The sequence below is a fragment of the Ahaetulla prasina genome, chromosome 7 (assembly GCF_028640845.1).
Source record: "Ahaetulla prasina isolate Xishuangbanna chromosome 7, ASM2864084v1, whole genome shotgun sequence".
In the NCBI taxonomy this organism is placed as follows: domain Eukaryota; kingdom Metazoa; phylum Chordata; class Lepidosauria; order Squamata; family Colubridae; genus Ahaetulla; species Ahaetulla prasina.
Window position 1 is genome coordinate 99,369,360 of NC_080545.1, and position 12,912 is coordinate 99,382,271.

A 12,912-nucleotide genomic window follows, 5' to 3' on the forward strand; every position below is an offset into this window, starting at 1 on the left:
CATTCCTCTTCAAGTTCCCGAGACAACTGGGGAATTCTGGGATGTGAAGTCCACCCATCTTGAGGTTCTCGAAACAGCCGGGGAATTCTGGGAGTTGAAGTCCAGCTTTCTTCCAGTTCTTGAGATAACTGAGGAATTCTGGGACGTGAAGTCCACCTGTTTTCAAGTTTTTGAGACAGTTGGGGAATTCTGGGATATGAAGCCTACAAGTCTTCAAGTGGTCGAGTTTGGAGACACCCCCCCCTGCATTGAGTTTTATTATCCTATTAAGCACTGTGGCTTATCTAGATATCCAACTTTGGTAACTTTAAGACCTGTGGAGTTCAACTCCCAGAATTTCCCAGCCAGCGCAGCTGAAGTTGAAGTCCAGCTATCTTCCGTTCTTGAGATAGCTGAGGAATTCTGGGATGTGAAGTCCACCCATCTTCCGGTTCTTGAGATAGCTGAGGAATTCTGGGATGTGAAGTCCACCCATCTTCCAATTCTTGAGATAGCTGTGGAAATATGGGAATTGAAGTCCATTCCTCTTCAAGTTCTCGAGACAACTGGGGAATTCTGGGATGTGAAGTCCACCCATCTTGAGGTTCTCGAAACAGCCGGGGAATTCTGGGAGTTGAAGTCCACCCATCTTCCGGTTCTTGAGATAGCTGAGGAATTCTGGGATGTGAAGTCCACCCATCTTCCAATTCTTGAGATAGCTGTGGAAATATGGGAATTGAAGTCCATTCCTCTTCAAGTTCTCGAGACAACTGGGGAATTCTGGGATGTGAAGTCCACCCATCTTGAGGTTCTCGAAACAGCCGGGGAATTCTGGGAGTTGAAGTCCAGCTTTCTTCCAGTTCTTGAGATAACTGAGGAATTCTGGGACGTGAAGTCCACCTGTTTTCAACTTTTTGAGACAGTTGGGGAATTCTGGGATATGAAGCCTACAAGTCTTCAAGTGGTCGAGTTTGGAGACACCCCCCCTGCATTGAGTTTTATTATCCTATTAAGCACTGTGGCTTATCTAGATATCCAACTTTGGTAACTTTAAGACCTGTGGAGTTCAACTCCCAGAATTCCCCAGCCAGCGCAGCTGAAGTTGAAGTCCAGCTATCTTCCGGTTCTTGAGATAGCTGTGGAAATATGGGAGTTAAAGTCCATTCCTCTTCAAGTTCTCAAGACAGCTGGGGAATTCCGGGATATGAAGTCCATCCATCTTGAGGTTCTCAAGACAGCTGGGGAATTCTGGGAGTTGAAGTCCAGCTATCTTCCAGCCATCTTGAGATAGCTGAGGAATTCTGGGATGTGAAGTCCACCCATCTTGAGGTTCTCAAGACAGCTGGGGAATTCTGGGAGTTGAAGTCCAGCTATGTTCCAGTTCTTGAGATAGCTGAGGAATTCTGGGATGTGAAGTCCATCCATCTTGAGGTTCTCAAGACAGCTGGGGAATTCTGGGAGTTGAAGTCCACCTATCTTCCAGCCATCTTTAGATAGCTGAGGAATTCTGGGATGTGAAGTCCATCCATCTTGAGGTTCTCAAGACAGCTGGGGAATTCTGGGAGTTGAAGTCCACCTATCTTCCAGCCATCTTTAGATAGCTGAGGAATTCTGGGATGTGAAGTCCACCCATCTTGAGGTTCTCAAGACAGCTGGGGAATTCTGGGAGTTGAAGTCCAGCTATGTTCCAGTTCTGGAGATAGCTGAGGAATTCTGGGATGTGAAGTCCACCTGTTTTCAAGTTTTTGAGACAGCTGGGGAATTCTGGGAATTGTAGTCCACAGGTCTTAGTTGGACTCTTCGAGTAGTTCTTCAACTCCATGCAGGACCAGTTTGAATGATGGGACATCTTTGGCTACTACTGGCATCTTTTTAACAGGGAGAAGAAGGCCTCGCTGGCCAGAAAGGAGAAAAAGGAGAACCAGGAATTTCCGTAAGTGACGGTACACCCAAGTTGCCTTTTTTTGGGGGGGGATTACCGGTAGTCCTCGACTTACGACCTCAATTTGAACCAAAATTCCCACCGCTGAGCAAAGCGGTTGTTAAATGAGCCGCCCGCCAAACCTGTCAACTTTTCGGACCAGAGTTGTGCAGCCAATTCGCTGCGGTCGCGAAATGAACCCTGCGGTCGTTAAGTGAATCCGGCTGCCTCGGTTCGACGTTGGAAGGCCACAAAAGGTGGGATCACATGACCACCACCCCCCTCCCCTGGGATGCTGCAAATGTCATAAATACGAATCCGTTGAGTCTCAGTTTTGATGATGTGACCGTGAGGTCGTAAGTGTGAAAAAACGGTCGCAGGTGGGTTTTGGGCGATTTTACGTGGACGCTAAACAAACGATTGTTAAAGTCGAGGATTTACCTGCAGTGGCTCAGGGAGAAACTCAAGGATCTCAGCCCGGGAGGTTGAGAGGTTAATTCTGCAGAATGTTGTGTCTCGCCCAATCTCACCACAGCCGGGGCCTTCTTATCTGCTTCCGAACGCTGAAGAATGTCCTAGCATGCCTCCCGGCCCCAGCCCTGGCTCCATGCCCAAGCAGGCTGCAGAGGAGGGAGCACCCCCCCGGCCCCACTTCTGGCTCCATGCCCAGGCAAACGGAGCAGCTAGACCCCTCCCCCTCCTCCACAGCATGTGAGCCTGAGGAAAGTTTATTTCCAACAGCTGCTGATTGGAGTGACCCTCGCATCAGAAGACTGGATAGGCGGAGGCAACAGAAGGAAGGGAAGGGCAGGCCTTAATGAGTGCTGAGTCATGGAGCCACGCCCTATATAAAGGATCTGCTTTCTGGCAGTCTCTGAGTCAGGCAAAGTCTAAACATATCTTGCTGAAGTCACTTTCTGGTCTCCTGCCTGCCTTGAGGACTTTACTAGGACTTTGGCAGAGCTGCAGAGGCAAGCCTGATTCGGATTTCCCTGACCCGGCCGTCAGCGGAGGAGTGGGACACGACACAGAATTTGTCTGTCTGTCAGCGTTTAACTAGGGCAGGTGGACACCTGGATGGGAGCCACCACTCTGGAGAAATGTCAGGTTCCTTAAGGGAGCCGATGGGAAAAACCCTGGAAAATGGCGGACCTTAAGGCTGATCAAGGCTGCAGTGGAAAATGTCGTTTTATTGGGAAGGCTGGCAAAGGCAAAGCTGGGAGGCTGCAAAGCTCGCCTGGAATGCGAGAAGCTGAATTGGCAAATGAAGGGAAGAAATGGGGAGGGGACGAGGTGAGGATTTCGCCTTGATCTGGAAGGGTGGAGAATTCCTTCCTCCCTCCCTCCTTCCCTCCCTGCCATCCTCTCTCTCTTTCCCTCTTCCTTCTTTCCTTCCTGCCTGCCTGCCGTCCTCCTTTTTCCCTTTCCTTCCATTCTTTTCCTTCCTCTCTCTTTTCCCTTCCCTTCTTCTTCCTTCTTTCTCTTGTCAGTCTTTCCCCTCCCTCCTTTTCTTCCATCACTCTCTTTTTCCCTTTCTTTCCTTTTATCTGTCCTTCCTTTTTTTCTCATTACTCTCTTTTCCTTCCTTCCTTCCTTTCCTCTCACTTTCCCATTTCTTCTATTCTTCCTTCCTTCTTTCTCCCATAACCCACTTCCCCTTCTTCCCCTCCTTCTTTCATCTCTATTTCCCCATCCTTCTTTCTCTCATTCCTTATCCTTCCTCCCTCCCTCCCTCCCTGCCATCCTCTCTCTTGTTCTCCTTCTTTCCATCCTTCTTTCCTTGCTTCCTTCCTTCCTCCCTGCCATCCTCTCTCTCTTTCCCTCTCTTTTTCTTCCTTCCTTCCTTCCTTTCCTCTCACTTTCCACATTTCTTCTATTCTTCCTTCCTTCTTTCTCCCATAACCCACTTCCCCTTCTTCCCCTCCTTCTTTCATCTCTATTTCCCAGTCCTTCTTTCTCTCATTCTTTATCCTTCCTTCCTTCCTCCCTCCCTCCTTCTTTTTCTCCTCTTTTCTCCTCTTTTTGCCTCCTGCCTTCTTTTGCTCTTCACTCTCTTTCCCCTCATCTTCCCCCCCTCCCTCTCAGAATAAAAACTTCCTCCAAGCAAGATTTTCTTCCCAAAACATTGTAGAAACACGAGTTTGAATACTTGAAAGAGCGCATAAACGCAGCAGAAAGCGATTCAGTGGCTTTTGCTAGCGGCCCAAACCTGGTTCCAGTCGTTCCTTTCGGGGGGGTGGGGGAGGAATGAGGTGATCCCCATTTCCTGACCTGAGGGGCATGGTGGAATTCCCCTCTGCCTCCCCGAGTCCAGAACGGACCTCCCATTGGCTTTGCACACTTATGGGGCTAAAGAAACTGAAGAAGGGAGGGAAACTGACCGGAACATCCCTGTTGCGGAATCTTAAACTCAGCTTTTCTGCTTCTCTGCCCAGGCCGAAGACGTGAAGGTCATTATCAGGAGCGAGATGAGCAGGAAAGACGGTAAGGGCTCCAAATTGGATCAATTTGAATGGCAGCACATCCCTGACTGACAAAGGAAATTTCCTCCCGTTACAAATGAGTGTTTTTGTTACCCAGCCTGATCATAGATTATCGTAGCAGGGCGGCCAGCCCCTGACCTTAAGAGGTGGGTGGGGATGGTTTTCCTGCAGAATCTTAATTTAAAACAATCCTCTTGGCCCGGCAGAATGCAAAGTGACAAAGTCTGTGATTTATTTTCACATCACAGGTTCCCGGCTCTGGGTTTTTGATTCTTCAGTCTGGTACGCAAAGTTTCTCCACCTTGGCAGATTGAAGATGGCTTGGACTTCAGCTCCCAGAATTCCCCAGCCAGCTGTGAGAATTGAAGTCCACCTTTCTTCAGGTTCTTGAGGTAGCGGGGGAATTCTGAAATCCACCCGTTTTCAAGTGGAAATCCACCCGTTTTCAAGTTGCTGGGCTGGCTGGGGAATTCTGGAAGTTGAAGTCCAGCCATCTTGAGGTTCTTCAGACAGCTGGGGAATTCTGGGAGTTGAAATCCATTCCTCTTCAAGTTCTTGAGATAGCTGAGGAATTCTGGGATGTGAAGTCCACCTGTTTTCAAGTTCTTGAGACAACTGGGGAATTCTGGGAGTTGAAGACCGTTCCTCTTCAAGTTCTTGAGACAGCTGGGGAATTCTGGGAGTTGAAGTTCGTTCCTCTTCAAGTTCTTGAGACAGCTGGGGAATTCTGGGAGTTGAAGTTCGTTCCTCTTCAAGTTCTTGAGACAGCTGGGGAATTCTGGGGGTTGAAGTCCGTTCCTCTTCAAGTTCTTGAGACAACTGGGGAATTCTGGGGGTTGAAGTCCAGCTTTCTTCCAGTTCTTGAGATAGCTGAGGAATTCTGGGATGTGAAGTCCACCTGTTTTAAAGTTCTTGAGACAGCTGGAGAATTCTGGGAGTTGAAGTCCGTTCCTCTTCAAGTTCTTGAGACAGCTGGGGAATTCTGGGAGTTGAAGTTCGTTCCTCTTGAAGTTCTTGAGACAGCTGGGGAATTCTGGGGGTTGAAGTCCAGCTTTCTTCCAGTTCTTGAGATAACTGAGGAATTCTGGGATGTGAAGTCCACCTGTTTTCAAGTTCTTGAGACAGCTGGGGAATTCTGGGGTTGAAGTCTGTTCCTCTTCAAGTTCTTGAGACAGCTGGGGAATTCTGGGAGTTGAAGTTCGTTCCTCTTCAAGTTCTTGAGACAGCTGGGGAATTCTGGGGGTTGAAGTCCGTTCCTCTTCAAGTTCTTGAGACTGGGGAATTCTGGGAGTTAAAGTCTGTTCCTCTTCAAGTTCTTGAGACAACTGGGGAATTCTGGGGGTTGAAGTCCAGCTTTCTTCCAGTTCTTGAGATAGCTGAGGAATTCTGGGATGTGAAGTCCACCTGTTTTAAAGTTCTTGAGACAGCTGGAGAATTCTGGGAGTTGAAGTCCGTTCCTCTTCAAGTTCTTGAGACAGCTGGGGAATTCTGGGAGTTGAAGTTCGTTCCTCTTGAAGTTCTTGAGACAGCTGGGGAATTCTGGGGGTTGAAGTCCAGCTTTCTTCCAGTTCTTGAGATAACTGAGGAATTCTGGGATGTGAAGTCCACCTGTTTTCAAGTTCTTGAGACAGCTGGGGAATTCTGGGGGTTGAAGTCCGTTCCTCTTCAAGTTCTTGAGACAGCTGGGGAATTCTGGGGGTTGAAGTCTGTTCCTCTTCAAGTTCTTGAGACAGCTGGGGAATTCTGGGAGTTGAAGTCCGTTCCTCTTCAAGTTCTTGAGACAGCTGGGGAATTCTGGGAGTTGAAGTCCTCTCCTCTTCAAGTTGCCTAGCTCAAGAAACCCTGCTTTAGTACACATGGAGACAGAGATCACATCAAGATCTGCTTCGTTGGCACATTAATAAGATAATTGCATCAAAGTAATCACGTGTCCCAAAACTCAGTTCCCTTTTGCCATGGGATCTACTGTGCAAATCTAACTATGCCCAGATGTTAACTTGTGGTAAGTTGAGGGACTAAAATTTTTTACAAATAATAATGAAATAAAATAAAAAAAATTAAATAAAAATAAAATAAAAATAAAATAAAATAATAAAATAAAATAAAATAAAAAATAAAGTAAAATAATTAAATTAAATTAAATTAAATTAAATAATAAAATTAAATTAAATAAAAACAAATGCTTCCTTTGCCACCCAGCCTTTATAATTATGAACCCTTTAAAAGCTCCTGTGAACTGCAAACACATCTCAAACCACCACCCCCTTTTTTTTTGTCTGCTTTCACAGTTTGTGACGGTGAGTCGCAAAAGAGGAACCCTCCAACAAGAAAAGAGAAGTACCAATCCAAGCTGGCACACCAACAAGATGGCATTTGAGCTACCAAGCTTGGCCCAGATGGTTAAAGCAATACCCCGTTATCTTATCTACCAAGTTTTGATTGCAGGCAGATCAAAGTGTTTATGTTCTCTCCCGATTAAACCTGGTTTGTCGTTCAGTGATCCGGCATAGGTACAATATCAGAGCAGGTCTTGTCGGGGGTCCAGCTGCAGTGAAGGTTATGGGATTTGTCATCCGAGACTTTTGAGGGAGGCTATGCCGTACTGCATTCTGCCAACTCCATAGAATCATAGATTTCTTGGGCTGGAAGGGACCCCGGAGATCTTCTAGTCCAACCCTCTGTCTAAGACAGGAGACCTGATACATCCCAGCTTTTAGGAATCCATGCGAAGTGCATGGCTTACTAGCTAACTACTTTTTGGTCAACTGGTTAATATACGAGGAATGGTTGCAGCAACTGGGTATGTCTAGTTTAAGGAAAAGAAGGACTAGGGGAGACATGATAGCAGTCTTCCAATATCTCAGGGGCTGCCACAAAGAAGATTTGGGGGGTCCAGCTATTCTCCAAAGCACCTGAGGGCAGGACAAGAAGCAACGGGTGGAAACTGATCAAGGAGAGAAGCAACTTATAATGAGGGAGAAATTTCCTGACAGAACAATTGATCACTGGAACAACTTGTCTCCAGAATTTGTGAATGCTCCAACAATGGAGGTTTTTAAGAAGCAGGGGGTTGGACTAGGAGACCTCAAAGGTCCCTTCCAGCCCTAGGTCACTATGATTCAGTGAGACAGATAAGATACGTATGATACATTTATTTATTTATTTATTTATTATTTAAATTTTTATACCGCCCTTCTCCCGAAGGACTCAGGGCGGTTCACAGCCAGATAAAAAATGCACAATAATACAATATAAATACGATTAAAATACAATTAAAAAACTTATTAAATTGGCCGAGATTAAAAATTTAGAATAAAAACCCATTTAAAACCCATAAATTTAAAAACTAACCCAGTCCAGCGCAGATGAATAAGTGAGTTTTAAGCTCGCGACGAAAGGTTCGGAGGTCCGGAAGTTGACGAAGTCCTGGGGGGAGTTCGTTCCAGAGGGCGGGAGCCCCCACAGAGAAGGCCCTTCCCCTGGGCGTCGCCAGACGACACTGTCACACCGACGGCACCCTGAGGAGTCCCTCTCTGTGAGAGCGCACGGGTTGGTGAGAGGTATTCGGTAGCAGCAGGCGGTCCCGTAGATAGCCCGGCCCTATGCCATGGAGCGCTTTAAAGACGTTCACCAACACCTTGAAGCGTACCCGGAAGGCCACAGGTAGCCAGTGCAGCCTGCGCAGGATAGGTGTCACGCGGGAGCCACGAGGGGCTCCCTCTATCACCCGCGCAGCCGCATTCTGGACTAACTGAAGCCTCCGGATGCCCCTCAAGGGGAGCCCCATGTAGAGAGCATTGCAGTAATCCAGACGAGACGTCACAAGGGCGTGAGTGACTGTGCACAAGGCATCCCGGTCTAGAAAGGGGCGCAACTGGCGCACCAGGCGAACCTGGTGGAAAGCTCTCCTGGAGACGGCCGTCAGGTGGTCTTCAAAAGACAGCCGTTCATCCAGGAGAACGCCCAAGTTGCGCACCCTCTCCATCGGGGCCAATGACTCGCTCCCAACAGTCAGCCGTGGACTCAGCTGACTGTACCAGGATGCCGGCATCCACAGCCACGGATGATTGATAGAGAGATAGATAGATAGATAGATAGATAGATAGATAGATAGATAGATAGATAGATAGATAGATAGGAGAGAGATTTATTTATTTATTTATTATTTTAATTTATATACCAATGAGAGAAAGAGGGAGATAAGATACATTAGATAGATAGATAGATAGATAGATAGATAGATAGATAGATAGATAGATAGATAGATAGATAGATAGATAGACGGGAGAGAGATGAGAGAAAGAGGGAGATAAGATACATTAGATAGATAGATAGATAGATAGATAGATAGATAGATAGATAGATAGATAGATAGATAGATAGATAGATAGGAGAGAGATGAGAGAAAGAGATAAGATACATTAGATAGATAGATAGATAGATAGATAGATAGATAGATAGATAGATAGATAGGAGAGAGTGGCAGCGGTAGTGTCGGTGTCGGTGGCGGCGGTGGCGGCGGCCTGGCTGGACCGGCTTGGCCAGGGCCTAGCCTGTTGGTGGTTGACTGGGTCCGGTGAACTGTGGCATGACCCAGCAAACCCGGCGGGTGAGTGGCCTATTCCAGCTGGAGGCCTGGCTTAGCGGCCACGAAGAGGCCCGACGGTCGCCTTCTTTGTCATCTTGAAGGCTGTCCACGGGTCCAGGGGACGCCCTCGCTACCATCTAGAGGACGTCTATAGACCGTCTATGGGGCTTTGAGCCCTTTGCCCCCCCCGGACTTTTGGAGAGAGATGCCTCGTCGGTGGAGCAGCTTGGCCCATTAGGCGCGTGTTTCGTCCTCTTTGTCAACTTGAAGGACGATCACGGGCCATGTAGGCACCTTTTTTACCATCTCTGAGGATGCCCATGGGCTGGCTGCAAGGGGATCGTCTGAAGACCTTTGGTCCCCAGCTGGGGGGAATTGAGGATGGTCCTGGACAATCCTAGCTTGTCTACTGTAGGACTATATCCTCTCCCCCCCCCTCGTGCCCATAGACCACCCCTCGGGACTGGAGATGAGGGGTTGGAGCTCTGACTGAATCATGGCGGTCTGTTCATCTACCGCCCAAGACCTATATCCCGTCTGTCCTCTACTCGGAACCACTGGTGCGTCAATTTCCATCTTGACAGGTCCAGGATGGGTCCGTTTGCCGGACTTTTATCATGCGGACATTTACAGCGGCTGACCTTCTTGCCCTGCGAGATTCCCCTCTCTCGCGGGTCTGGCCCCCCACATTATCGAGGGCCCATCTTGAGGACGGGTTTTGGAACCCCGAGAGATGGCATGCCAAAAATAGGAGACTCAGGGGATTTTTAATTAATTATTTTAATAGGGTTTTTAAAGGGAATTTTAATGGGAATCTTAAGGGGAGGGTGGGAACTGACGGGTCTGGGTTGGAGGGGAGGTAGTGTCGGGTGGGGTGGAGGGTTAGGTGGGTGAGGGGTAGCCCGTCGGAGGGAAACCAGTTCCAGCGCATGCTCGTGGCGACTATCAAATGGGTTCGGAGGTTATGGGGGAGTGTGTTCCTTTGTGTGAGGGTGAGTCTATTTGCACGGTAAGTGGGAGGCAGATATGGCGGAAGGGGGATCGATCGACATAGGGGGTCACGCGTTCGATGTCTGCAGGCGATCGCGTGCCCGATCCCCTGACTTCTCCGTTCCCGGATGGTCAAGACCCTCAGAGCCTGGGCTCGCCTGATGTTATGCAACGCACGGTCCGTGGCCAATAAGGCCCCCTAATACATGATCTGATTCAGGGGTGCCGGATATTATAGGCGCACGGAGACCTGGTTGGGCACTGAAGGTGTGCCCTGGTCGAGATGTGCCCACCGGTTTCCGTGCATTCCATCAGCCGAGGCCCAGGGTAGGGGTGGAGGGTGGCGGTTGCTATTAAAGAGAGTCTAGAGCCGAGGAGACCACTGTACCTCAGATCGCCGGGTGAATCCTCTTGTGAGGTGGGGTCATAGATGTCAGATGGGCTTGCTGGTCGCGTACCTGGCTCCTTGCTGCGTGACAGCTGCCCTGCCCGAGCTCCTGGAGGTGCTTGCCGGGTGGCAGTGGAGACCCCAGACTGTTAGTCATGGGGACTTTAACTGCCATCTGCAGGCACTTCATCGTCGATAGCTCGGGAGTTGTGGGCATGCGTGACAGCCTTGGACCTGACTCAAGTAGTGGATGGCCCCCCTGACTTCGGGGGAGGCACACATGACCTGTTATTAGTCTCTGTTCAGTGGTTGAGAGATCTGGACTTAAAGGAAATAGTCATTGAACCTTTGTCATGGTCAGATCACTCTCCTTCGCCTGGACTTTCTGACCGCTACCCAACACCGCAGGGAGACGGAACCATTACGATGGTACCGTCCCAGGCGCCTGATGGACCCAGAGAGGTTTCGGACGGAGCTTGGGCCACTTCCTGAGGGTCTGGCTCACGGCACGGCAGAGGAACTAGCTGCAGCCTGGGAACGGGCTGCGGCTGGGGCTTTAGACCGTGTCGTGCCTTTGCGGCCTCTGACCCGGCGCAGATCCCAACCGGCTCCTTGGTTCTCCGAGGAGCTGAGGGGGATGAAACGCCGGAGAAGACGCCTAGAGAGTTCCTGGAGGTCCAGCCGTTCAGAGGCTGATCGGACACTAGTTAGATCCTATACTAGGACCTACCTAGTGGCACGGAGGGAAGCGGGGCGTTGCTCCGCCCCCCCCCTCATTGCGCCGGCAGATACCCGCCCAGCTGCCCTGTTTCGGGTGACCCGCTCCCTCCTTCACCAGGGGGAGCGGGATGACCCGTTGCAGGGACGTGCTGAGGAGTTTAACGGTTATCTATACGATAAAATCGTTCAGCTTAGGGACGGCCTGGACCAAAATTGTGGCGATCCAGACGGGGTATCTGAGGCGGTCTTGGTGATGTTGTTTGGGATGAGTTTGACCCTGTGACTCCGAGGACATGGACAGGTTGCTGGGTAGATTGAATGCCACCACGTGTTTACTGGACCCGTGCCCTCCTGGCTGGTGCTGGCCACTCAGGAGGTGACACGAGGCTGGCTCCAGGGATTACGAGTGCTTCCTTGTTGGAGGAGTCTTTCCGGCCGCCTTGAAAGAGGCGGTGGTGAGGCCCTCCTCAAGAAGCCTTCCTGGACCCGGCTGTTTTAGGTAATTATCGTCGTCTCCAACCCGCCGCGGCGAAGGTTGTAGAGAGTATGGTGGCATTTCAGTTTCCCCTGCACCTGGAGGAAACTGTCTATCTGGACCTGCTCCAGTCCGGCTTCCGACCGGTTACAGCACTGAGACGGCTTTGGTCGCGTTGGTGGATGATCTCTGGAGGGCCAGGATAGGGGTTATTCCTCTGCCCTGGTCCTATTAGACCTCTCAGCGGCTTTTGATACCATCGACCATGGTATCCTGCTGCGCCGTTGGAGGGATTGGGAGTGGAGGCACCGCTTATCGGTGGTTCTCCTCCTATCTCTCCGACCGTCGCAGACGGTGTTGACGGGCAGAGGTCACCCCGCGCGCCTCACTTGTGGGTGCCGCAGGGCCGATTCTCTCGCCTTCTGTTCAACATCTATATGAAGCCGCTGGGTGAGATCATCAGTGGCTTCGTGTGAGGTACCAGCTGTACGCTGATGACACCCAGCTGTACTTTTCCACACCGGCCACCCCAATGAAGCTATCAAGTGCTGTCCCGGTGTTTGGAAGCCGTACGGGTCTGGTTCGGGTGACCCGCCCTCCTTCACCAGGGGAGCGGATGACCCGCTGCAGGGACGTGCTGAGGAGTTTAACGGTTATCTATACGATAAAATCGCTCAGCTTAGGGACGGTCTGGACCAAAATTGTGGCGATTCAGACGGGGTATCTGAGGGCGGTCTTGGTGATGTTGTTTGGGATGAGTTTGACCCTGTGACTCCCGAGGACATGGACAGGTTGCTGGGTAGATTGAATGCCACCACGTGTTTAGTGGACCTGCCCCTCCTGGCTGGTGCTGGCCACTCAGGAGGTGACACGAGGCTGGCTCCAGGGATTACGAGTGCTTCCTTGTTGGAGGAGTCTTCCGCCGCCTTGAAAGAGGCGGTGGTGAGGCCCTCCTCAAGAAGCCTTCCTGACCCGCTGTAGGACGTGCTGAGGAGTTTAACGGTTATCTATACGATAAAATCGCTCAGCTTAGGGACGGTCTGGACCAAAATTGTGGCGATTCAGACGGGGTATCTGAGGGCGGTCTTGGTGATGTTGTTTGGGATGAGTTTGACCCTGTGACTCCCGAGGACATGGACAGGTTGCTGGGTAGATTGAATGCCACCACGTGTTTACTGGACCCGTGCCCTCCTGGCTGGTGCTGGCCACTCAGGAGGTGACACGAGGCTGGCTCCAGGGATTACGAGTGCTTCCTTGTTGGAGGAGTCTTCCGCCGCCTTGAAAGAGGCGGTGGTGAGGCCCTCCTCAAGAAGCCTTCCTGGACCCGCTGTTTTAGGTAATTATCGCCGGTCTCCAACCCGCGGCGAA

General features: G+C 50.3%; 1 protein-coding gene across 1 annotated transcript in view; it reads left to right on the forward strand.

Moving 5' to 3' along the window:
- The window catches only part of LOC131202492 (collagen alpha-1(VII) chain-like), a 34,986-nt gene that overhangs the window by 12,959 nt on the left and 9,115 nt on the right, over nt 1–12,912 (forward strand). The window contains exons 8-9 of the mRNA XM_058191536.1: nt 1,859–1,912; nt 4,336–4,384. Coding sequence (XP_058047519.1) covers nt 1,859–1,912; nt 4,336–4,384 — 103 coding nt within the window. The remainder of the gene's footprint in view (nt 1–1,858; nt 1,913–4,335; nt 4,385–12,912) is intronic.